Source organism: Pelobates fuscus, chromosome 1 (assembly GCF_036172605.1).
Source record: "Pelobates fuscus isolate aPelFus1 chromosome 1, aPelFus1.pri, whole genome shotgun sequence".
NCBI lineage: Eukaryota > Metazoa > Chordata > Amphibia > Anura > Pelobatidae > Pelobates > Pelobates fuscus.
This window is the reverse complement of record NC_086317.1, coordinates 326,676,233-326,701,451: the sequence shown is the minus strand read 5'-3', so window position 1 is coordinate 326,701,451 and position 25,219 is coordinate 326,676,233. Positions and strand designations below refer to the sequence as shown.

Sequence of the window (25,219 nt, the reverse complement as noted above, 5' to 3'; positions counted from 1 at the left end):
TTTACAGATACTAGAATGTATAGATATGTAGAATAGAAATTCCGGTCCAGGGTTGCAGCTGTAAAACATGGTACTTGAGCAAAAATAAATTCCCCTCAGTTAATTAATTATTATATTGAGATGCACTACTAACATTTATCATATGAGGTGAATCCTGCAATTTAAACCTGAAGCCTAATGGTATAACTAGCTCAAAGGATCAAATCACATGAACTGAGCCATCTTGTGAAGCTCCATTGCTATTAATGGTTTTTTTGCAGAAGAGAGATCGATAACGAATGGATTTCAATCCGCAAACAACGTAAACTGCAGTGGGAGGATTTAAATTGCTGATTGATGCCCTATGGTCCATGGTGGACTGACACCATGTGCAACTGCAACCATTGCTTTACTTGCAGAGAGACTAGTCTGCCTATTTGCACCCATCAGAACACGATACACCTCATGCCAAACTGAATGTGGTCCGGCACAGAAATCAGGGGCAACCCCTGTGCAGTTACATTGAAGGGTCATTTTGTAGGTTTCTTACACACTGTACAATTTATTTGGTCTTATTCTCTTTTGTTTAAATTCAAATCACCTTAAAATATTCTTTTGTAAAGCAAAAAGAGTTAGGAATCCTATGACAAAGTGTAAATGGCCAATCACTGTTTAGAACGTTTCAGTTAGTTAACATCAGTCAACGTTTAACTAAACCTATCTACTACTGAGCCTATGTCATGTGTTATAGTTTTATTATTGCTGAACTCATACCCTAATGAAAAAAAGATTGACAAACATTAAGGATTAATTATTCCTTTAAAATGTTGCATTTTTATTTATCAATCAGGGCTGTATTTACATGTTGTGTGCCTATGGGAAAGGCTATGGGAAAGGTTTAAGGTTTAGGTTTTTGGAGGAGTTACATTTAGCATTATGAAAGATTGGTATTTAGGGTACAGGCATGTGGTATGTGACGGTTTATTTGAAAAGTACACACATTCTTGTGATTGACAGTAGAATTGTTATACACTCCGTGCTGTCTCTCCTCCCCCTGCAAGACATTTCCTGTGTAAGAGGCTTTTAATGGTCAGATAGGAAATCATCTCCTCCACTTCCTGTCCTGCTTCACAGACAAACACTGAGGGAGCTGGAACATCACTATGTTTCACACCCTCTATAACTCCTTCTCTAGCTCTGCTATCAAGCATAGAGGTTGACTGGACTACTGAGCACACCAGCCATGATTCTTACCTATCCCCACAAGCCCACTGAAAGAGTCACTCAAAACACCACTTTCTAGTTCTCAAGAGGTGCAGCTGTAGCAGGTTGCAATTTTTTTGAATGCTCAAAATGGTTTAAATTTGGACACAAATTTAGTCTATGAATAGCAATGTTATATTTTTTTGAAAAAACTATTACGGAATTGCCATGTGAGGATCAAATGATTACTCCAACTAAAATGGCCTCTTCTGCTCTCAGAAGTGGCCATGATGTTAGGAGTGTGTCAGTGAAGTGTTTCGGCCAAAAATCACTGTACTTGTAATCTGCACTTTTGTGACAGTGGCTAGCTGCATGCCTGGCACATGTGACTTAGGCCCCGTTCTGGGCTGCTTAATTCTGTGCATAAATAGCATAACTGTTTGCACAATGAGCTTCTTTTTTGCAGCGCTGCCTGCAAGAGGAAGTCTTGATCTTCCCTCTCTTTCTCCCTCTTTCTTTGTGTTCCTTCCCTTCTTCACTGGATTGATAGTAAGGGAAACCTTTTTTTCACCCCCCTCCCTCACTGTCCACATCCACCCCCTCATATGTTCTAAACCGGTAGAACCATGCGTGGGTAAAGGTGATGTTGGACAGAGGCACAGAAACCAGTGCCCAGTGTTGGATTCCATGTAAGTGTATTCTTTATTTGCAGGATTATAAAAGGGGGTATTAATGTTTAATAATAATGCCTAGTAAGGGAAATGGAATAAAACTAGTTTATACAAAGGACCCTTTAATAAAAAGTAATTAACAGGAGGAGGACCATTTTAAATCCTTGCCATAGCATCCTTCATGTGGCAGTATTGAAGGCATTCAATGAGTCACCTCTGTCTAATAGTGAGAGTTTGTAAGCCATTATTCATTTATACTGATTTTCAACCTTCTTGGCTATATAAATGTATAGTTTTCCTTCAAATGAAAGCACATTTCAAATGAACAAATTAAGGATACAATAAGTATTTGATTAATGTTTCAGTTTGAACTTATTATATGGAATTCAGAACTTTTAGGGGCTAATATTTAAGGTAACATCAAATACAATTGACCCATATATTCATTTCTAAATTTAATTCTGGATTGCTTTTAGTGAATACCTTGACTGCGATTCCAAATCAAATTCTTGGACTGGCTGCAAAGAGGTCGATTCGTATATAGTGAATAATCCCACAATTCCTACTTTTAATACATTCTGGTTATTAGCATAAATGTCAGAACAATTTGAAGGGATATGTCTTGCTGAACATTAACAACCATTATTGAATGCATTACATTGATATTGCATTAAAAAAATATTGGTATTCAAGAGGAAGAGGACTAGGAGGACAATGCAATGAATAATGTAAAGCTCCGTAAATTAAAGGGATTATGCAATTCACAATATGAAATGTGTAGGACAGATTGCTTACCAGGGTAGGCTGGGAGTGTTATTTAAAAAGTGTTTTCACACCCCATAAGTGGAAGATGTTTGTATAGAAGACCTATGTGTTTTCATAACTCTTTTATAAAGCATAGATAACAGGGTTTTTGGTTAGTTTTTAGATGATGTCTATTTCTATGGGCAGAAGAAGAAGATACATGGCTATCAAGGCACCATACTTGGTATTTGGAAGTATATATCATATTTATGTTGCAAGCTTTTTTGGGTGGATGGGGATAAAGGGTACCAAGAAGCACCGTTCTTTCAGGTGTTAACAAAAAAAAGTACACAGACACTGTGCTTATATAAGGGAGAAGTTTCTGCCATAGGTGATGGATGCTAAATGCTACTTTGGAGAAAGGGGATCTCCTAATGAAAGAGGAAATTAGCATTGTTCTATACGTTGGAAGGTGACTAATGTTTTACAGGTATTATAATAATAAACGGTATAGTCACACTGTGGAAGGATTGTAAAGCACTGTAGATGCAAAATCTTTTAATAATAAGAGGATGATTTTGACATACATGGCAGATGGCTTGATGCATCTCACAGTTTAGTAGAATTCTTGCTTTACCTAGCAATGATAAATATGCAATAGTCTAGTGATAACTCACCTTGGAGGTACAGATACGTGGCGTGCATTTAAAGCACAAGCATCTGCATTGTCAAGTTTAGCCATTGCTACTCAAGATGTTTGGTGGTTGGCTAGCTTATGCTGCGTTTCATTGGTTCTGCCTCATTTAACCAACACACGGAGACAAGATGTTAAGATGAAAAAGTAAGGCATACATAAATAGTAAATAAAACTCCTTGTGTATCTCATGGGTCTTATTATTTACAACTTATAACTTTACATTAAGGATTTAGGAGCTTAAAAGAATACATGTGTTAACATTTTAAATATTTCAACAAATGGTTCATGAGATATTTTGAATAAATGATTTTTCTTAGGGTGTTACTGACATAAAAGTTTATATTTATTGGGCATTTGTAGCATTGCTCCTAAAACATGTTTCCTGTATTTATTATAAATACTGTTCAAAATGGACAATAACCAGGCAATAAATAAAAACAGGCCACGTTCAAACTGGTAAACCCATGGTGTAAAATAATGAAAAAATGCTAAACATATTATTAGAACAATGCATAGGTAGTTGTGGTTTTTTTAATGTTTGTTTTTCAGTTTTTTTGCTTTTTGCAATGTTTTAACAAGTCGCAGTAATAATAGTTCACAGACAGTCACAGAGTAAAATTTACACTCTATGCACCATTATTACTACATCTAATTGTAGCTGATGGTACAAAAGCTTTGTGAGAGCCTTCCCCGTGTTTGTGTCAAACCATTTTGAAGGTAAACTTAAAAACATGCCTCTCCTGGCAATTACAGCCCATCCACTCTGTTATGACTCAGTTTATACAGAAGTGGACTTCTGCATTATTTCATCCTATTTAGCATCGCAATGACAGGCCAAGAAAACTGACAGCCAGTTAGTCTAGTTATCTTAGTGTATCCTTACAATCCAAGGTCGGACAGGCTAAATGAGGAAATCCACTTCAGCATCTGCCAAATCTCAGCAGAAACACTGGGCTGTAGGCACCAGGAGTGCCCTGTTGTTGGTCAAACCTCCCAAATATGGTTTGGCACAAACTTGAGAGGTAATTTCTATTGTATTTTGAGTGTCCCTTAAAAATTCAAGAGATTTAAAGGGACACTATAGTCACCAAAACAAGTTTAGCTTAAAGGGACACTATAGTCACTAGAACAACCATAGCTTAATGTAGTTGTTCTGGTGAGTGTAATTTTCATTTTCAGGCATTTTTATGCAAACACTGCCTTTTTTTAGAGAAAATGAAGTGTTTACATTGGCCCCTAGGGATACCTCCAGTGGCTCTGCATAGAGAAGGTGAATTTTCCTCATAGAGATGCATTATTATAATTATTATTTTAGTATTTATATAGCGCCAGCAGCATTAATTCAAGGTGGTGATTGGCCAAGATGGTGTTTGGCCCCGCCCTTATCCTGCCTCCTTGCTGATTTTAAAAATCGTAAACTCTGATTATGTCACCAAGTAGATGGATGGGGGCAGAGCCAGAGCCAGTGGACCCACGCGGTGCTGGAAATAAGGGGAGTTTTAGCCTCTTCCAAAGAGGCTAAGGGGGGGTAAGCCACCTAAATTGTGGTTTTAACACTATAGGGTCAGGAATACATGTTTGTGTTCCTGAGCCTATAGTGTTCCTTTAATGAAGCAGTTTTGGTGTATAGATCGTGCATCTGAAGTCTGTTCAATTATCTGCCATTTAGAAGTTAAAGGATCACTATAGTGTCAGGAAAACTAAGCAGTTTTCCTGACACTATAGTGCCCTGAGGGTGCCCCCACTCTCAGGGTCCCCCTACCGTGGCCCTGAAGGGGTTAAAACCCCTTCAGCAGCTTATCTTTTTCCAGCACTGGGCTCCCTCTGCGCTGGTGACCTCTCCTCCCCCGCCAAAGTCTGCCAACGTCAGCGGAGCCAAACGCACATGCGCGGCAAGTGCCGCGCGCATTCAAGCTGTCAATAGGAAAGCATTTTTCAATGCTTTCCTATGGACGCTCTGCGCGATGGAGGCATAATATGCCTCCAGCCTCGCAGATGCGCCTCTAGTGGCTGTCCGGAAGACTGGCTTAACCCCAAATGTAAACATAGGAGTTTCTCTGAAACTGCTATGTTTGCATCTGCAGGGTTAAAACCTGAGGGACCTGGCACCCAGACCACTTCATTGAGCTGAAGTGGTCTGGGTGACTATAGTGTCCCTTTAAATCACTTTTGTTTCTGTTTATACAGCCCTAGCCACAGCTCTCCTGGCTGTGACTCACCCAACCTGTATAAGAGAAGGTTTCATTTACAATTAGATGATAACTTACTTTAGAAGTTTTTATCTCCTGTAAAGTAAACTTTAATCACATACAGGAGGCTCATGCAAGGCCTAGCAAGCTATTTACAGTGCAGGAGATAAGAAATTCTAAAGTAAACAGAACTTGCAATAAAGAAAGTGTAAACATTAGATCTCACTTTGCCTGAAGTGTTTAGGAAGGCTGTGCATGGTACATAGGGAAATGACTATTGCTGAAAAAACAAAGTGATTTAACTCCTAAATTGCAGAGAATTGAACATTGAGAATGCAGGAGCTAGAGCTATACACCAAAACTGCTTCATTAAGCTGAAGTTGTTTTGGTGCCTACAGTGTTCCTTTAAGACAGAAATATTACTGACCATCTCCTGAGCAACAAAACATGCATTTAATATTATTATTATTTCTTACTGATAGAATGCCAGGCCAAGTTGCAACAACTGATAGAATGCCAACAAACTATGCAGTGCAGGAAACATTGAGTAAAAAGTATATTAACATGTAAGTATAACAGACAAAAACTGGCCAATAAATTAAGCTTTATGAAGACTTGCAAACAATTTAACAGAAAATGGGACATATGCGACATAAGGTATAGGTTGTGAATGTGGTTGACATAGAAAAGCAGCTATTCTTTTTGTGGAAATTTTAATGCTTACTTGTGTTTTCTAACCTGCTTTGAAGAGAACCTATAGTCATCAGAACAACTACAGCGTAATATGTTTGTTCTGGTGAGTATAATCAGTCCCTGCAGGCTTTTTGCTGTAAACTCTGCGTTTTCAGAGAAGTTTACATTGCTCCCTAGGGACATTCACTCAGATGGCCACTAGAGGTGTAGTGACATTCAGGGTCTCCACGCTCTGCATGGAGACGCTGAATATTCTCCAAAGTGATAAATTGATTCAATGCATCTCTATGAGGAGATACTGATTGACCAGAGCGTCATTTGGCTTTGTCCTCGCCTCATTAGCTGGGATAACCAGAATTGATGATCTCAGCCAATTCAATGATTTTAAATATTTAAAATAAATAGTAAAAATAAATAGTAATTTTACTTATAAAATTAAAGTCCTAATGGCCGAAACGCGTTTCACTCCCTCTGGATGCGTTTTGGCCATTAGAAATTTTAATATTATAATCAAAATTACTATTTGTTTATTTTACTATTTATTTTAAATATTTCTTGAATAATAAATACACTAGCACTTTATAGAGTCCATTGAAGCCTTAGGAATCTTCATTGGGGGAAGTGCCATCCCCCATATATTGGCACAAAGCCTGTTACCCTCAGAGCCAGTACCTTAAGTCTCTGAAAAAGGTGAGCTCAATACTTAATTTTATCAATTTATGATATTTCTAACAACTATACTACACATTGGCTGCTTCTACTATTTTTATCTTTCCGGAGGAAACCACAACAGAAAATAGTGGTGGGATACTGCCCTAAAAAGCATACAAGCCACGTTTACTGAGCCAACATTATAGGCTCTTTGAAATGTGAGTGATCCATTCTGCTACTTAATTAAATTATCACAGTGTTTTACAATCTGCACTATATTGTGCTTTCTATATTTTTTGTATATATCCACTTGACGTGCACGGTTCGAACAGGATCTTGAGGGAAAACCCCCAAACCCCTATAGCGCTCCACTTAGGGTAAATGTATATCGTATACTAATTTTTCTCTTTATGTTAAATTGTGTGTGGAATAAAGGGTAATTCACACTAGTGAACAGAGCTGCTATACACAGGTTTCACCATAAGCACTTTTCCCAGAAGGAGATTCTAGTTCTAGTTTTGGGAGGCATACATGTTTGTATTCCTGACCCTATAGTGTTCCTTTAAAGAAATGAAGTGTGAAGAGGATGAGGGAAGAAGTGAAGGTGTGGCAGTGAGTATGATCAAGAAGGCTGTTAAGGAGGTTGCAGTAGTTAGGATGGGAGATTTGGCTACTTTGGCCTTAAACTTGATATTCACTTTGAATTCACTTTGAATTCTCACTTCGGTGAATAACCCTTTCTAACATTATTTGTGACTAGTAAGTGCATCGGGAAAATGTTTGCCTTCTTCATGAGTATCAATTTGTCCAAAAGTCAGAAAATATTAATTCAGACAAGCCAAGTTTTGTTCATTTCAAGATTCTGATACCCATTACTCCCTATGGGGAAGTTGCAAAATACAAAATTAGAGGGTTATTTGCTGAGCTGCTTAAAGATCAAAGTTAAGAAAAGTGCTTCTTTAATTTTGATCTTTCAGCTGTTTAGAAAATAACTCCCTGATTAGCCATTCTTGCATGGGATTTCCATATTTAAGGATACCAAATATGGGCTTTTTCTTATGTTGCTATTTTAGCAATTTAGCAGATAACTCCCTAAATTGGTACCCTTATTAGGGATTGCCATATTTAAGGATACCAGATTATAGCACTGTGATAGATCCCTTTTCTTAATTTAGCACAAATAACGAATAACAAACAGAAAGATAACTACTAAACAGCTGTAAGATCAAAATTGAAGAAGCAATTTTCTTAACTTTGATCTTTTGTTTAGTAAATAAATACCCAAATAACTGTCGTATATATGTTTAGATTAGTTTCTGATCTGTTTATATTACATTTAGTTCTCCATCAATTTGGAAATTCGGATGGCTCCGAATTACCAAATTTTGACAAAATTAAATCAGATCCAAAATAAATTGTTGTCTATTCTTGATTCTGTTCTGCTGAATGAACTCCTCATTAATTGAAAATACTTTTATGTCTTTGTCAACCTTCATGTTTATTGATCATTAAATAATCTGGCAAGCGAGTATTACATCTCTGTAGCAAATATTCATTCATCCATTCATCATAGATCCATTAACCAGGTCTGTGTTTAATATGAACATGTGGTACTGCCAGCCATACAAGTCAAGCTGCAAACAAGTATGAGTGATGCAGATAAATGCTGCAAAAATAGCCTAGATATGTTCTCAGAGATTTAGCTGCAGTGAACTAAACCACTTCAGAGTGATAGCAATGCCAACTGAAAGTAATAGTGCTTTTTATATACTTAAAATAAGCCTGTTGGAGTTTATATAATTAAATCATTTTGCTAAACTGCAACATTATAAAAGAAGCAAAAAGTTTGATGTATATGTCTTTAACTCCAGATCTATTGGGAGAATGTAGTGGGACATTGAATCTTTGACCACATGTACAATGGTTAACTCAGATTTGCTGGCAATATGTTTGGCAGACAATACATAGAATGTTTCTATTACATTATATTCCATATTTACAGCAACACTTACACTTTGATCTGGGAAATTATACTGAATTTACAGGAAATCTCACAAAATGTATCAAGGGATCTTAACTATGAAAAAACTGTCTCTTGTTGTACCTTTTCCAATAACTTTACTTCTATATATTACATGGTGTACAGAACATACCTAGCACTTTCCTCTCAAACTAGAATAAAGATAAACTGAGTAGGTAATATCTAATTAATATTATTAATTTTTTTTAAATGCTTCTTAATAAATGGTGCTCTATATCTAGAGCCTGAAAATGTAAAACAAGAAATATCAAGTAAAATGAATTGGGGAAAAACAACAACTAAAGCAGTCATTATAGTCGATGAAACTGTATTTGTTGTGGAGAGGGATATATATATATATATATAGTAAGCTGTATACTATGCCAACATAATGTTGGATGCAGTGGTTCTCCTATGCTCCATATGAAGTGTTAGTTGTGAGTGTGTTGGGAGTGCTGTGGTCACTGTGAAGTATGGTAAGTGTATTTGTCAGTGTGAGGAAAAGTGAATGCCATCAGAGCAGGATTAACCATAAGGTGACCTTAGCTGGTTTCCTAGGGCACAAGGATTAGACAGAAACCTCAGAATCATGAATTTCCTTTGCCCATTAACTATGCTTATTTAAAAATAAAGGGCCACCACAAACCAGTAACCCGCCTAAGGTCCTATGGGACATTAATCCTTCTCTAAGAGACATGGTCAGTGTGAGGTATGGGGAGAAGTACCATAGTTAGTGGAAGGTATGGTGAGGACTATAGTCAGTGTGGGGCATGGGGAGTATCATAGTCAGTGTGGGGTATGGGAAGCATTATAGACAGTGTGGGGCATGGGGAGTATTATAGTCAGTGTGGGGTATGGGAAGTATTTTAGTCAGTGTGGGGCATGGGAAGTCTTTTAGTCAGTGTGAGGTATAGGGAGTATTATAGTCAGTGTGGGGCATTGGGAGTCTTATAGTCAGTGTGAGATATAGGGAGTATTATAGTCAGTGTGGTGCACTGGGAGTATTATAGTCAGTGTGGAGTATGGGGAGTATTATAGTCAGTGTGGGGTATGGGGAGTATTATAGTCAGTGTGAGGTATAGGGAGTATTATAGTCAGTGTGGGGTATAGGGAGTATTATAGTCAGTGTGGGGTATGGGGAGTATTATAGTCAGTGTGGGGCATGGGGAGTATTATAGTCAGTGTGAGGTATACTGAGTATTATAGTCAGTGTGGGGTATGGGGAGTATTATAGTCAGTGTGAGGTATAGGGAGTATTATAGTCAGTGTGGGGTATGGGGAGTATTATAGTCAGTGTGGGGCATGGGGAGTATTATAGTCAGTGTGAGGTATAGGGAGTATTATAGTCAGTGTGGGGTATGGGGAGTATTATAGTCAGTGTGAGGTATAGGGAGTATTATAGTCAGTGTGGTGCACTGGGAGTATTATAGTCAGTGTGGAGTATGGGGAGTATTATAGTCAGTGTGGGGTATGGGGAGTATTATAGTCAGTGTGAGGTATAGGGAGTATTATAGTCAGTGTGGGGTATGGGGAGTATTATAGTCAGTGTGGGGTATGGGGAGTATTATACTCAGTGTGGGGTATGGGGAGTATTATAGTCAGTGTGAGGTATAGGGAGTATTATAGTCAGTGTGGGGTATGGGGAGTATTATAGTCAGTGTGGGGCATGGGGAGTATTATAGTCAGTGTGAGGTATAGGGAGTATTATAGTCAGTCTGGGGTATGGGGAGTATTATAGTCAGTGTGAGGTATAGGGAGTATTATAGTCAGTGTGGTGCACTGGGAGTATTATAGTCAGTGTGGAGTATGGGGAGTATTATAGTCAGTGTGGGGTATGGGGAGTATTATAGTCAGTGTGAGGTATAGGGAGTATTATAGTCAGTGTGGGGTATGGGGAGTATTATAGTCAGTGTGGGGTATGGGGAGTATTATACTCAGTGTGGGGTATGGGGAGTATTATAGTCAGTGTGAGGTATAGGGAGTATTATAGTCAGTGTGGGGCACGGGGAGTATTATAGCCAGTGTGGGGTATGGGGAGTATTATAGTCAGTGTGAGGTATAGGGAGTATTATAGTCAGTGTGGGGCATAGGGAGTATTATAGTCACTGTGGGGTATAGGGAGTATTATAATCAGTGTGGGCTATAAGGAGTATTATAGTCAGTGTGGGGCATGGGGAGTATTATAGTCAGTGTGGGGTATGGGGAGTATTATAGTCAGTGTGAGGTATAAGGAGTATTAAAGTCAGTGTGAGGCATGGTGTTGTTTGAGTATTGTGTGGTTATTAGTGTTAATTGAGTGAGTTTGAGTGTATGAAATCATGCCCAGTGTGTGAATGAGAATTTCTCTTGTAGTCTCTATTCGCTGTCTGTTGTTGCTTGTCACACAATGTAGATAATGTATTTATAATATTGTATGTTGCAGTTTGGGGTCAGGTCAATAATAAAATGTTGTTAATGCAGGATGCCCTCACTCACCGCAGACTGGCTGCTGCCTATGAGCCCCAGCAGGAGAAGCAGTGTGGCCCCCAGGTGCCAGCTCATGGTCCAGCTCTAGGAGAGGAGTTAAAGCCAGTCACAGACACCAAGCGAGCTCCTCAGCCGGGATCTTGTCTCTGTATTAGTGTTACTCTGCCGCAGTGAGTCCCAGCACCATATCCTCTAGGATCCTCTCTCTGGTGGAGGCTCAGCTTGGAATGCGCTGTGAAGAATAGTGGGACAGATTGTTGGCGCTAACACCCCACCCCTTGCTTCCCCCACCCTCCAAAGTGGGGACCATGCATGAGACTGCATCACCCACCATCCTGTTTGCAGCAGAAGTGCACACGGAGAGCCACGGGAGCTCTGGTCCTGGAGCTGAGAGAAGTTAGGGAGCTTCCATTCTTTGCTGCTCGGGATGAGCGAGCGAGAGGAGCCCTGATCTCAGCACTGACCCCAGGACAGGTCCTAGCGCTGATCCCACACTGCCGGTAAGTGGTGAGAGGGTCTATAATACACCACTGGGGAGCATTCAGAACCATTTGTACTGCTCCCTATTAAGGCTATTTACAACCCAATAGTATATGAAATATTATGTGATCATTCCGTTATCCCAGCTTCATCCAGCGGTGTATTGAATGGAACGGGAGGGGAACAATGTATACTATGTATTATAACTGACTCCAGTATACTATGTATTATTACTGACTATAGAATACTATGTATTATTACTGACTATAGTATACTATGTATTATAACTGACTATAATATACTATGTATTATAACTGACTATAGTATACTATGTATTATAACTGACTATAGTATACTATGTATTATAACTGATTATAGAATACTATGTATTATAACCGACTATAGAATACTATGTATTATAACTGACTATAGAATACTATGTATTATAACTGACTATTGTATACTATGTATTATAACTGGGAATTAGTTGCCATGGTCCGTTGCTTACACGATTATAACTCACTTCACGAGCTAAGGCTATGATACAAGTTAACTGTAAACTAACAGTACAAGTACAGCTGGTGTCAGACAGAGCTGGCGTTTGTTGCACTAATCATAAGCAAACCTATCACAACGTTTTCGAAGTAAGTTTTAGTTCCAGAACACTCAGTGTTACAGCTACTCTTGTGTTTGAATTAACCTCTTCAGTACTGGGGCAGTCTGTGTGGTATACTGTAACATGATAACTGCCAAGGTCTGTGAGATTTGACGAAAAGACAATTAAGTGCAATTTTCCATTTTTAGCTTTTTCGTTTATTTATTTTTTCCAGAGAATACTGTCTGTGATCTAAATATTGACATACATATTATCTATTTTCTTCACAGATAATATAGGAGTCAGAAAATAACTGTAAGGATGGAGAAGGAGCAGGGCAAAGTTAGGTGCAGCAAGAAGAGAGAGGCACAGTCCTCATTCACACAACATTCTTTTCCAAGGTGAGTGGAGTTGTAGTGTTTAGGTCATGCAGTGTTTCTTAACCACTTAAGGTGCAATTCTCATGTTTTGCTCCTATTATAACCTGGTTAGTGCACCTGGTTATCAAAATACAAAATGCCCTGGTTATTTTGAGAAGATAGCTGTACAGAACAATATTGATACAGAAAATGTTGGATATTCCATTGGTCTTTAAGGATCTGATAAGTACAATACTAATAAGTTGCCATTGATCTTTAAGGGGGCAACCCTCTTTTCTTATTGCAACTTTTTAGAAGATTTGGAGATATAGTGCGAGCAATCATTTTCTCCTAAACAAAAATAGTTCTCAGTTATTCAATTCAACATTTATAAAATGTATATTTTTATTCATGGAATTAATGCCCATTAATGTTCAAGTGAGTTTAGAAAACAACAAAAACTTTTGTACAAAATGGGATACATGTCTCATGTATTGCTAAACTGTGTTTATGTACACATGAACTATGTGCATACAGTAGTACACCTTTTCTTCTGTACTTGAACCTAAGTAAGACACATAGAACCCATCTCCCCAAATACCACTAAGTATATGTGCAGCGGTAGGCATTTTTGTTGTTGTTGTAATTTTCATTCTGAAATCAAACCACTGTGATGTAAAAGGAAATGTATCCTTAAATGTATTCTATAGTACCCCTTTGTCAACTCTTGCATCTTTAACCAACCCACCGAAAGCACCATAACATAAAAAAACACTCCTAAAAACCCATCATTTCCTGATACTTTTAGTGTCTGGATTTAAAGTATTGATTTATAGCTCTTCATTGTTATGATCAGCACTGGTCATGCTATCCATGTTCCATATCTTGTAGTAGAAGTTGAGGAAGCAGATTAAATTGGGGACTCAGCATCCTGTAAGTTCCATTGAGGTAGACATGAAGTCACGCCTGTCCTTATTATGAATTAGAAGAGTCTGACATATTGGTCATATCATCTCCATCATCTCACAGCATTGGGCATGGGGGGTGAGCATGGAATATCTGGCAGACCAATCTCAGTTTATTAAAACAAGCATGATGGAGGATGGAGCACTCAACTCACAGATGAATACATGTATAACATATATCAGAGTTGTTGTCCAACAGCGGCATGTATAAATCCCACTTTCTACGCAGACACATTCTACCCAATAAAACTGTTCATGCACACGTGCACATGGCATTCTTCCCATGCTACCATGAGCACACATGCACATTCACTAGATCTAGTGTTGTCGCGAACCCGAAATTTTCGGTTGGCGAACGGCGAACGCGAACTTCCTCAAATGTTCGCGAACCGCCATTGACTTCAATGGGCAGGCGAATTTTAAAACCAACAGGGACTCTTTCTGGCCACAAAAGTGATGGAAAAGTTGTTTCAAGGGGACTAACACCTGGACTGTGGCATGCCGGAGGGGGATCCATGGCAAAACTCCCATGGAAAATTACACAGTTGATGCAGAGTCTGCTTTTAATCCATAAAGGGCAGAAATCACCTAACATTGACACCTGTCCTCAAAGCCCCTGATACACACTGACACAGAGCAGAATAGAGACTGTTCCCCGTCCTCAGAGACCATGATACACACTGTCACAGAGCAGAATAGAGACTGTTCCCCGTCCTCAGACACCATGATACACACTGACACAGAGCAGAATAGAGACTGTTACCCCTACATAGGGTCACTTGGCAGATATGGCGGGGTCGTGGGAGGGGGAGGATGACTTTCACCTCTTCCCCTGTTAGATTCCCGTTGTGCTGTGACATCACCCTTATACGCTGTGTAAAGCATACTATTTAATTTGATCAGCATGGCCACTTGAGTTTTTATAGTTTTCACGCTGCTTGTAGTTTATATATGGTTCACAAAAATCAAACAAACGATAAAGTAAACATGTAAGGATTCAGAATACAGATATGAGTGGTGGCACTGGGCAAGTAGGCACAGTATCCAATGTGAACCTCACACAGAAGCTGGCAGGCAGGCACCTGCAATTACATTACACAGGGAAAAAAAAAAAAAAAAAGCAGCCTGATGTTCTAGCCCTAAAAAGGGCTTTTTGGGGTGCTGTCCTTACAGCAGAGATCAGATGAGTCCTTCAGGATTGTAGTGGACACTGAATACCCTAGCCTAGCTATCAATTTCCCTATCTAATCAGCAGCAGCTAAACTTTCCCTCCTCTCACTAAGCATGCAGCTTCAGAATGAATCGAAAATGGATGCTGGGAGGGAGGTTGGAGGGTGTGGAAGGGAGGGAGTGCTGCTGATTGGCTGGAATGTGTCTGCTGACCGAGAGGCACAGGGTCAAAGTTTGCCCAATGATGACGATTAGGGGGCGGATCGAACTGCGCATGTGTCCGCCCGCCGCGGCGAACGCGAACACGCTAAGTTCGCCGGAAACTGTTCGCCGGCGGACAGTTCGGTACATCACTAACTAGATCTGACTCTAAACATCACGGATTTACATTATATATCAGACTATGCTTCGACAACCTAGTATGTGATCTAAATGAATCAAGACATATAAACAGAGGAGTTTCTCAATGGAAAACACAACCCATTGCCAACTTTCTTTGAAGTGACAGTTCTTCTTTAATTACATTTTAAGTATTGCTTTGGACTCTTGTCAAGCTCACACTGTGTATGTTAAAGGTACATTCAAAACATAATACAACTACATCACACTATAGGGGTTATGGTGCCAGAAGTACCCTGGCACCTGCTATTGTAAGGAGCCAAACTGTTTTAGAATGGCTTAGATTCCTAACTGGGGTCAAACTGATGCCAGCCTCCACTGCCTCGTAGCTTCCATTAGTTAAGTCCCACAGTACAGGGCTGGCACATTGGCTGATTGAGCTCAGCAAATGAGATATGCCCTTCACTACTGGGTTAGTTCAGTGAAGAAAGTGCCCGTCTCTCACTGAGCTGTAGTGAATTCTGTGAGCATCCTAGGCAAGATGTCTAAACATTCTAGAACAGCTTGACACCTTACAATATGGGAGGCTGACAATGCAACATTCCTGGCACCGTAACCACTAGTGCACTCTAGTGGTTATGGCGCTTGGAGTGCTCCTTCATTGTTTGAGAGCAGCCATTACTTTTTAACAGTAAAATAATTTGTTTTATAAAATATGTATTAAGGATATCATTTAAGTACAATTCTGTATATTATTTTTAAGTTGTGCATATTAATATTTTATATATTATTTATTCAGGTTGCTGCTTCTTATTACACTGGTAACACTGTTTGCTGAAAGAGTCCATGCTGTAAGTATTTATAACAAAATTGTGAAAAGCTATTTTAATTCTAATGTATGTAAACCTGTTACTACTTTTTCACTATGCATGTTACTTTGGAACATATCTGCATACATATATTGAATATTTCTTGTATCTTTTTTAACCAGGTCTTTTTCTAAAGTTTTGATAAAATGGTAAACTTAGTTTGTTTTATTTGTTTTTAATTGGAATTATAAAAGAACCACGGTAGGGACCCAGACCACTTCAGCTCAATGAAGTGGTCTGAGTGCCAGGTCTCCCTAGTTTTAACCCGGCAGCTGAAAACATAGCAGTTTCATAGAAACTGCTATGTTTACATTGCAGGGTTAATCCAGCCTGTAGTGCCTGTCTCCCTGACAGCCACTAGAGGCCGCTTCCACGATTCTCAGTGAGTAAATCACACTGAATTGATGCTGGACGTCCTCACGGAGTCCAGCGTCAAATAAGATCCCCATAGGAAAGCATTGAGTAATGCTTTCCTATGGGCGGATTTGAATGCATGCGCGCCTCTGGCCGCGCATGCGGCTCCACTCGGGCGCTGATGTTGGCAGGGGGAGGAGAGGTAACCAGCGCCAAAGTAGCCTGGCGCTGGATTAAGGTAAGTTGCTGAAGCGATCTTAACCCCTTCAGCCCAGCAGTAGGGGGGCCCTGAGGGAGGGTGGAACGTATTAACCCTATAGTACCAGAAAAACAGGTTTGTTTTCCTGGTACTATAGGATCCCTTTAATGTTTATATACACATATTCTTTTTTGAGTAAAATCAAAATAATCCAAACATATGTTGAAAGGGTTCACAATGCACAGGACTTGATAGAATCATTATGCTCAGTCAGACAAATTTTCCTTGTGGAAAAGAAAGACAGCAAATTTAGTGAAGGCATTTATTTTAATCCTTTCATGACTGAATCATTTTCCCAAATTACCTTATGGACAGTTTTGCCTTCTGAAGATACGGTCTCCAGTACTGCGTACAATACTCCAAGTGAGGTCTCACCAGTGTTCAACATATTGGGGTGCTAGGATTTTCTTTTAGCACTCCAATATGTTTGCCGGTATTTGAAGGGACACTATAGTCACCTGTACAACTACTTTTCAAAGGAATGGCAGAGTTTCAATTGCTCTTGTCCCTATTGATACCTCCAGCGGAAGTCACTCCTATGGCAACTAGAGTTGCTTCCTGGGTCAAAAAGTGCAGCACTATCGTTCCACGTCTCCATGGTCTGTATGGAGACGCTGAACATTCCTCATAGATATGCACTGATTTAATGCATCTCTGTGTGAAAATGCTGATTGAACAGCACGCTATTTAGCTCCGCCCCCACCCCACGTCCTTGGCTTAGATCATCAGTATTGACAAACTCAGCCACTACAATGCTTTCTTATGGGATATAGAAACGAAAAATTCAAAACGCTCTCATGCAAAATAGTTTTTGAGCGTGAGCTTTTAGCTGGAGAAATAGTTAACAATGTTAAATATGCACTTAACAAAAAAGTAAAGAAAGCAGGTGTTTATTATCAAAGCCTGTTGGCTAAACCTCTGACTGATATATGGAAACTATGATAGTAGCACCCTTTCAATATCTGGTTTTATTCATTTATTTGCCAATGTAGGGAGATTATCTAAATATCAGGGTACCATATTAAGTAGTGCAAATTGTCGCACTGTTAAGATGCAAGTTAGGTGAGATGGTTTGGTATGTTAATTACCAAAATAATGTGCATAGCTGTCTCCAATATGTGGGGACTTTCCACCAGAATATTCAGGTAATTATAATCATGGACTGCAGTTATACATACACATCTAAACAGGAATTAGAACTGTTAGTAGATCTGCCACAAATTAAATTAAAGGTGGACCTATTATACCTTTTAACACTGCTCAGGGTTAAGTGGTTTAAGTAGATAGGATGATAAGAATGGTCACATCCAAATATATGCAGATATTAAACAGTTAAAACTGTTCCTTGTTAGTCTCTATATTTGTGTTGCCAAATGTATCAGCTGCGGCAAATATATAGTTGCAAAATGCTACAGCATAGTGACCTAACGTTGTTATAGTAGACAGAGTACTATAGGTAAAAGACAAGCCTCTCTCTCTCTGTAAGGTCACTATGCTGCAGTATTTTGCAACTAAATATCTGTCCATTGTGAGGGAGGATTGTGAGAGAAACTATGTCATACTCCCTTTGCCCTGTCACGCTTTCCCTGCCACTGGTACCCCTTTACTCACCTTGTCACAGTCACCAGCTGAAGACATTCATCATACTCACACAGTCAGGAAACATAACACAATGCAAAAAGGCCACAGGCAGCCCCCTAACCCCCCCCCCCCCCCCCCTACACACAACACACTTCAAGCAGCTACCCCATACACATACGGTCCCAGATAAAAATGCAAACATGCTCACAGCAACTCTATTTTTCTCACTTTTTTCTTAGTGGGGCCTCTTGTTTGAGTTTCGCCTAAGGTTTCATAAAGTCTAGAGCCGCCTCTGATTTAGGCAATGTATATTCTGTGCATATTTTACATCTGTTGTCAGGATGCACAATGAGCTGGCAACAGATGTTAAAATCTTCCCCCTTGCAGGCAGAGAGTCCGCAAGGGGAAAACATCCCTATCCTGTGGGCCATCCTTTCCGCCTCCCTCTGTAATTTCCCGCCTACCTCTGTAAGGTTTTTTTTTTTTTTTTTTATTAAATTCCCCTCCCACCATACATGCCTTTCCCCCCTTTCCATCCTCCCTGGCTCAGATTTTTTAAATAATCCAATTACAGACTTCTCTATAATTTTGATTACAACTGTACATAAATCCTGGATTGTTGGTTGGCCATGAGGACTGGTTTGGAAACCACTGCTCTAAGGCATTTTAATATATATATATATATATATATATGTGTGTGTGTGTGTGTGTGTGTGTGTGTGTTTCCTAAGGGTTGGAGTAACCCTTTAAGAAGTACCGTCCACAGGGAAAGGGAAGAGGGATGACACATGTATGAGATGAATTTTGACTTTACTAACTTTCTGTGAAAATTGATTTTGCCTTGAAGGGTACCTGTCATAATAAACATGATATTGTATGACTTTATTGGGAGTAAAATGTGATCCATATATTATATATGAATTTGAAATTGATGGACAGATTAGTGAAGTTAAAAGCATAGCTGACCTAGAACTTTTCTTTTCAGTTACTCTATTTGGACCTTAAATTCTGAATTTCCGCTTTAGTAAACAACCCTGCTAGTGATCAGCTGCATACTAAGCAATGTCCAATACCATATTCAGTTTGTGTCTCTGACACACACCACCCCATACTGAATGCTTCTGTCAGATTTATTACCTTATTTCGCTACACTGTGTCTGTCATACTCAGACACTACACTGGCTCACTTCATCCAGAATTAAATGTTGTATTTAAATGTACAAAAATCCCTCTGGCATATTTATCTATGTTATAGTCTCCCCTAACAATATACAGTTGGTATTATAACAAAGCTTCTCTGTCCTCCCTTCATTTTTCCACACATCCCTCTTCTTTGATCAGACTCTCACTTAATTTCCAACTGTTAAATATTCCACAACTTCTGTTTGTTTATGGAGCACTGATTGTTATGCCAACTCAACTTCATTTTCCATAGTTTCATTATGTAGTAGCAATTAAATCTATAACAATATGTGATCAATATGTGATCACATACTATCCTGTTGCTGACTTGTCACTTCTATGAAGAGTACACATGCTTGGTTACAATTGGCCAATTCTTTATATCAGAGTTCTTGTTGGCCTCTTCATTTGCACAGTACAGTGGCATGCATTGTCACTGAATAAACATATTTTAATTTAATAGTAACTAAACCAAGTATTCTGTGTTTGTGATAATAATTTTAATTTTTTTAATTTTTTAATTTTTTTTTATTTAGTTTGAGTGTTCTGGTCCCTAGAGGCAGATCTTTTCATGAAGTATAGAACCTTCTCACAATATAAAAAAAATAAATATTTGCTCAGTTCTCAAATTTGATTTTTCCTGAGCAAACAATAGGGAGTTCTGAATAAGACAAATCCGGCTTTTAAAACATTTTCCCAAATTGATGCATTATATATAACTCCAATGTTGATTAATGCTGGTGCACATTCCAGTGCTTACTGGCAACAGGCATGAACATTGACCATCAATGCAGAACATTATCTGCCTGTGGCACACACAATCATTGATAGGCTGTGTAAGAATTACTGTATTTACTGAAATCTAATGCATCATCAAGTCTAATGCGCACCTCAATTTTTGAAACCTGGAAGCTGAATTTTTTTTTTGCTGGTGAATATAATGCAAATTTGAAGAAGATACTACTATACAACATTGTGCATTAGTATAATTTTTTTTGTTATTTTTAATAATAGTTTCTTATAACTCATATTCTCAATTTACGACCGAGTTCTGTTCCTACGATGGTCAATAAGAGAGGACTGCCCACTTTCTGGGGAGAAATTCCCTGGCAAAATAACCAGCAAAATCCAAAATTCTCTGGCCTGTGAATTAACTTAAATCTAATGCACCATCAAATGTAATGCGAATTCAAATTTTGGAAACTTTATTTTGCTAATAAAGGTGCGTATTAGATTTGAGTAAATAAGGTTTAATTATCCGCCAATAGGGTAGCAGGCATGAACATTGACCATCAATGCAGAACATTATCTGCCTGTGGCACACACAATCATTGATAGGCTGTGTAAGAATTACTGTATTTACTTAAATCTAATGCATCATCAAGTCTAATGCGCACCTCAATTTTTGAAACCTGGAAGCTGAATTTTTTTTTTGCTGGTGAATATAATGCAAATTTGAAGAAGATACTACTATACAACATTGTGCATTAGTATAATTTTTTTTGTTATTTTTAATAATAGTTTCTTATAACTCATATTCTCAATTTACGACCGAGTTCTGTTCCTACGATGGTCAATAAGAGAGGACTGCCCACTTTCTGGGGAGAAATTCCCTGGCAAAATAACCAGCAAAATCCAAAATTCTCTGGCCTGTGAATTAACTTAAATCTAATGCACCATCAAATGTAATGCGAATTCAAATTTTGGAAACTTTATTTTGCTAATAAAGGTGCGTATTAGATTTGAGTAAATAAGGTTTAATTATCCGCCAATAGGGTAGCAGATAGGAATGCTGTGGATGTTTCACGGATATGGATTTTAGCATGACCTTTGTAGTCAATTATATATTTATTTACAAGACTATTCTTTTACGCAAAAATTAAAATAAAGATGTCTCACACAAATAAACAACATTAATTTACGTTAGAAAATAAGCACTATAGAACATCAGTTGTTTCTAGTTGTCTCTATGAGAGAATAATATTAGCTATTTTACATTGAAATTGAAATTTCAATTCAACACAATTCATTATTCACTAAATAAACCATATATTGTCTTCTGCAAGGATTATGTCCTGGGAACAATCGGAATCCAATGTTACTGAGGCGCAGGACAGTCTAGACAGTAGGTTTACTGATTTTTTTTATAAGCCACTCCCCCTTTATTTTCTTGCCAACACCACGAGTTATGCATCATCTCCGAATCTAATTGATAGGAAGATGTATCCCAATGTAACCCATCCAGTGATGTTTAAATATAAACAAGCATTAATATTTTTTGGCCCGAGAAGCCTTGACGTCATTTAAAAAAAAAAGAAATACAGTGTCTTCCTTCTGTCCTCCTGCACTTAATTCCAACTACAGAATAAATACATACCTTCCACAAACTAGTATATAATACTCTTTTTTTACTCTTTGTTCTACAGCTGCAATGTCATATCTGTTTTACTTCAATTATATCTCTCCTTTTTTCTCTTCTTTACTTATTTGGCTTCTATCCACCGCACATTTCCACAAATGGTTATTGTAGCATATGCTGGGATGGCTAGTTTAAATGAATCTGTAGCAAACAATGTCCATGTTTAGCAAACAATATAAAGCCTTTTCAACCAGAGCCTCTCTGTGCAATGCACTGGGGATAACTACATTTTGATGGTAACTTTAATCACATTTCCATTCACACAAGTGTTTTAAAATGCTCATATAAGACTATCCATTTTTATGTCTTGCAAGAGTAAAAAACTTGCCATATAATTTATAACTAGTGATGCACCGAACTGTTCGCTGGCGAATAGTTCCTGGCGAACATAGCGTGTTCGCGTTCGCCACGGTGGGCGAACACATGCGCGGTTCGATCAGCCCCCTATTCGTCATCATTGACTAAACTTTGACCCTGTGCCTCACAGTCAGCAAACACATTCCAGCCAATCACCAGCAGACCCTCCCTTCCAGACCCTCCCACCTCCTGTACAGCATCCATTTTAGATTAATTCTGAAGCTGCATTCTTAGATAGAGGAGGGAAAGTGTAGCTGCTGCTCATTTGATAGGGAAATGTATAGCTAGGCTAGTGTATTCAGTGTCCACTACAGTCCTGAAGGACTCATCTGATCTCTGCTGTAAGGACAGCACCCCAAAAAGCCCTTTTTAGGGCTAGAACATCAGTCTGCTTTTTTTTTTGTGTAATCTAATTGCAGTTGCCTGCCTGCCTGCCAGCTTCTGTGTCAGGCTCACAGTGGATACTGTGCCCACTTGCCCAGTGCAACCACTCATATCTGGTGTCACAATAGCGTGCATTGAAAAACACACAAACTTTCTTTTCACTGTAATAGATTGAATAGCAGTTAGTTGTCTGCAAGCGTCTGTGTGTCAGGCTCACAGTGGATACTGTGCCCACTTGCCCAGTGCCACCACTCATATCTGGTGTCACTGTAGCTTGCATTTACAAACAAAATTTTTTTTTCACTGTAATAGATTAGTTAGCAGTTAGTTGTCTGCAAGCGTCTGTGTGTCAGGCCAACAGCGTGTACTCTGCCAGTGTGCACAGTGCCACTCATATCTGGTGGCACAATAGCGTGCATTTAAAAACCCCAAAAATGTTTTTCACTGTAATAGATTGAATAGCAGTTAGTTGTCTGCAAGCGTCTGTGTGTCAGGCTCACAGTGGATACTGTGCCCACTTGCCCAGTGCCACCACTCATATCTGGTGTCACAATAGCGTGCATTGAAAAACTAAAAACTTTTTTCACTGTTATAGATTGAATAGCAGTTAGTTGTCTGCAAGCGTCTGTGTGTCAGGCCAACAGCGTGTACTCTGCCAGTGCACAGTGCCACTCATATCTGGTGGCACAATAGCGTGCATTTAAAAACAAAAAACTTTTTTCACTGTTATAGATTGAATAGCAGTTAGTTGTCTGCAAGCGTCTGTGTGTCAGGTCAACGGCATGTACTCTGCCAACCTCTGCCAGTGCACATTGCCACTCATATCTGGTGTCACAATAGCGTGCATTTAAAAACAAAAAACTTTTTTCACTGTTATAGATTGAATAGCAGTTACTTGTCTTCAAGCGGGTGTGTCAGGCCAACAGCGTGTACTCTGCCAACCTCTGCCAGTGCACATTGCCACTCATATCTGGTGTCACAATAGCATGCATTTAAAAACAAAAAACAGTTTTCACTGTTATAGATTGAATAGCAATTACTTGTCTTCAAGTGGGTGTGTCAGGCCTACAGCGTGTACTCTGCCAACCTCTACCAGTGCACATTGCCACTAATATCTGGTGTCACAATAGCATGCATTTAAAACCAAAAAACTTTTTTCACTGTTATAGATTGAATAGCAGTTAGTTGTCTTCAAGCGGGTGTGTCAGGCCTACAGCGTGTACTCTGCTAACCTCTGCCACTGCACAGTGCCACTCATATCTGGTCTCACAGTAGCTTGCACGCATAGTACCACTAATCCAAAGAAAAATGACAGGCAGAGGCAGGCCACCCCGCAGGGGCCATTGTGGTTGTGGTGCTGTGATTCCCTTTTGCCCTAGAATAATGCACAGTTTTCAGAGGCCACGTACCCTGAACTTGAAATTGAAAATATCTGCCAAGTGACCCTATGTAGGGGGAACAGTCCCTATTCTGCTCTGTGTCAGTGTGTATCAGGGTCCCTGAGGACAGGTGTCAATACATATCTGCCAAGTGACCCTATGTAGGGGGAACAGTCCCTATTCTGCTCTGTGTCAGTGTGTATCAGGGTCCCTGAGGACAGGTGTCAATCCATATCTGCCAAGTGACCCTATGTAGGGGGAACAGTCCCTATTCTGCTCTGTGTCAGTGTGTATCTGGGTCCCTGAGGACAGGTGTCAATCCATATCTGCAAAGTGACCCTATGTAGGGGGAACAGTCCCTATTCTGCTCTGTGTCAGTGTGTATCAGGGTCCCTGAGGACAGGTGTCAATCCATATCTGCCAAGTGACCCTATGTAGGGGGAACAGTCCCTATTCTGCTCTGTGTCAGTGTGTATCAGGGTCCCTGAGGACAGGTGTCAATCCATATCTGCCAAGTGACCCTATGTAGGGGGAACAGTCCCTATTCTGCTCTTTGTCAGTGTGTATCAGGGTCCCTGAGGACAGTTGTCAATCCATATCTGCCAAGTGACCCTATGTAGGGGGAACAGTCCCTATTCTGCTCTTTGTCAGTGTGTATCAGGGTCCCTGAGGACAGTTGTCAATCCATATCTGCCAAGTGACCCTATGTAGGGGGAACAGTCCCTATTCTGCTCTGTGTCAGTGTGTATCAGGGTCTCTGAGGACAGGTGTCAATCCACATGTCAAGGTGTCAATATGTTATATGTCAGGTGTCAATCCATATCCATTGTGATTTAGGAATGTTAGGTGATTTATGCCCTTTATGGATTAAAACCAGACTCTGCATCAACTGTGTAATTTTCCATAGGAGTTTTGCCATGGATCCCCCTCCGGCATGCCACAGTCCAGGTGTTAGTCCCCTTGAAACAACTTTTCCATCACTATTGTGGCCAGAAAGAGTCCCTGTGGGTTTTAAAATTCGCCTGTCCATTGAAGTCAACCAAACCAAACCAAAAGTCGAACCAAAAATTTTATGTTCGCGACATCACTATTTATAACGTGCCAACAGGTTCCACAGTGCTGATACTTTCCATTTGTATTTTTGTACATGTATATGTTGTAAAATAAATCTTTTATATTTCCTGCAAAAGCTCAAAACCCCTAAGGGACTAATA

General features: G+C 39.3%; 2 protein-coding genes across 2 annotated transcripts in view; one reads left to right on the top strand and one right to left on the bottom strand.

Annotated features, from left to right (window-relative positions):
* The window catches only part of COL4A1 (collagen type IV alpha 1 chain), a 205,899-nt gene extending 194,359 nt beyond the window's left edge, over positions 1-11,540 (bottom strand). Inside the window, exon 1 of the mRNA XM_063459844.1 lies at positions 11,323-11,540. Within this exon, the coding sequence (XP_063315914.1) occupies positions 11,323-11,388 (66 nt within the window). The 5' untranslated portion in view covers positions 11,389-11,540. The remainder of the gene's footprint in view (positions 1-11,322) is intronic.
* Positions 11,541-11,646: 106 nt separating this feature from the next.
* The window catches only part of COL4A2 (collagen type IV alpha 2 chain), a 220,372-nt gene continuing 206,799 nt past the window's right edge, over positions 11,647-25,219 (top strand). Inside the window, exons 1-3 of the mRNA XM_063459834.1 lie at positions 11,647-11,813; positions 12,679-12,789; positions 16,021-16,072. Coding sequence (XP_063315904.1) covers positions 12,710-12,789; positions 16,021-16,072 — 132 coding nt within the window. The 5' untranslated portion in view covers positions 11,647-11,813; positions 12,679-12,709. The remainder of the gene's footprint in view (positions 11,814-12,678; positions 12,790-16,020; positions 16,073-25,219) is intronic.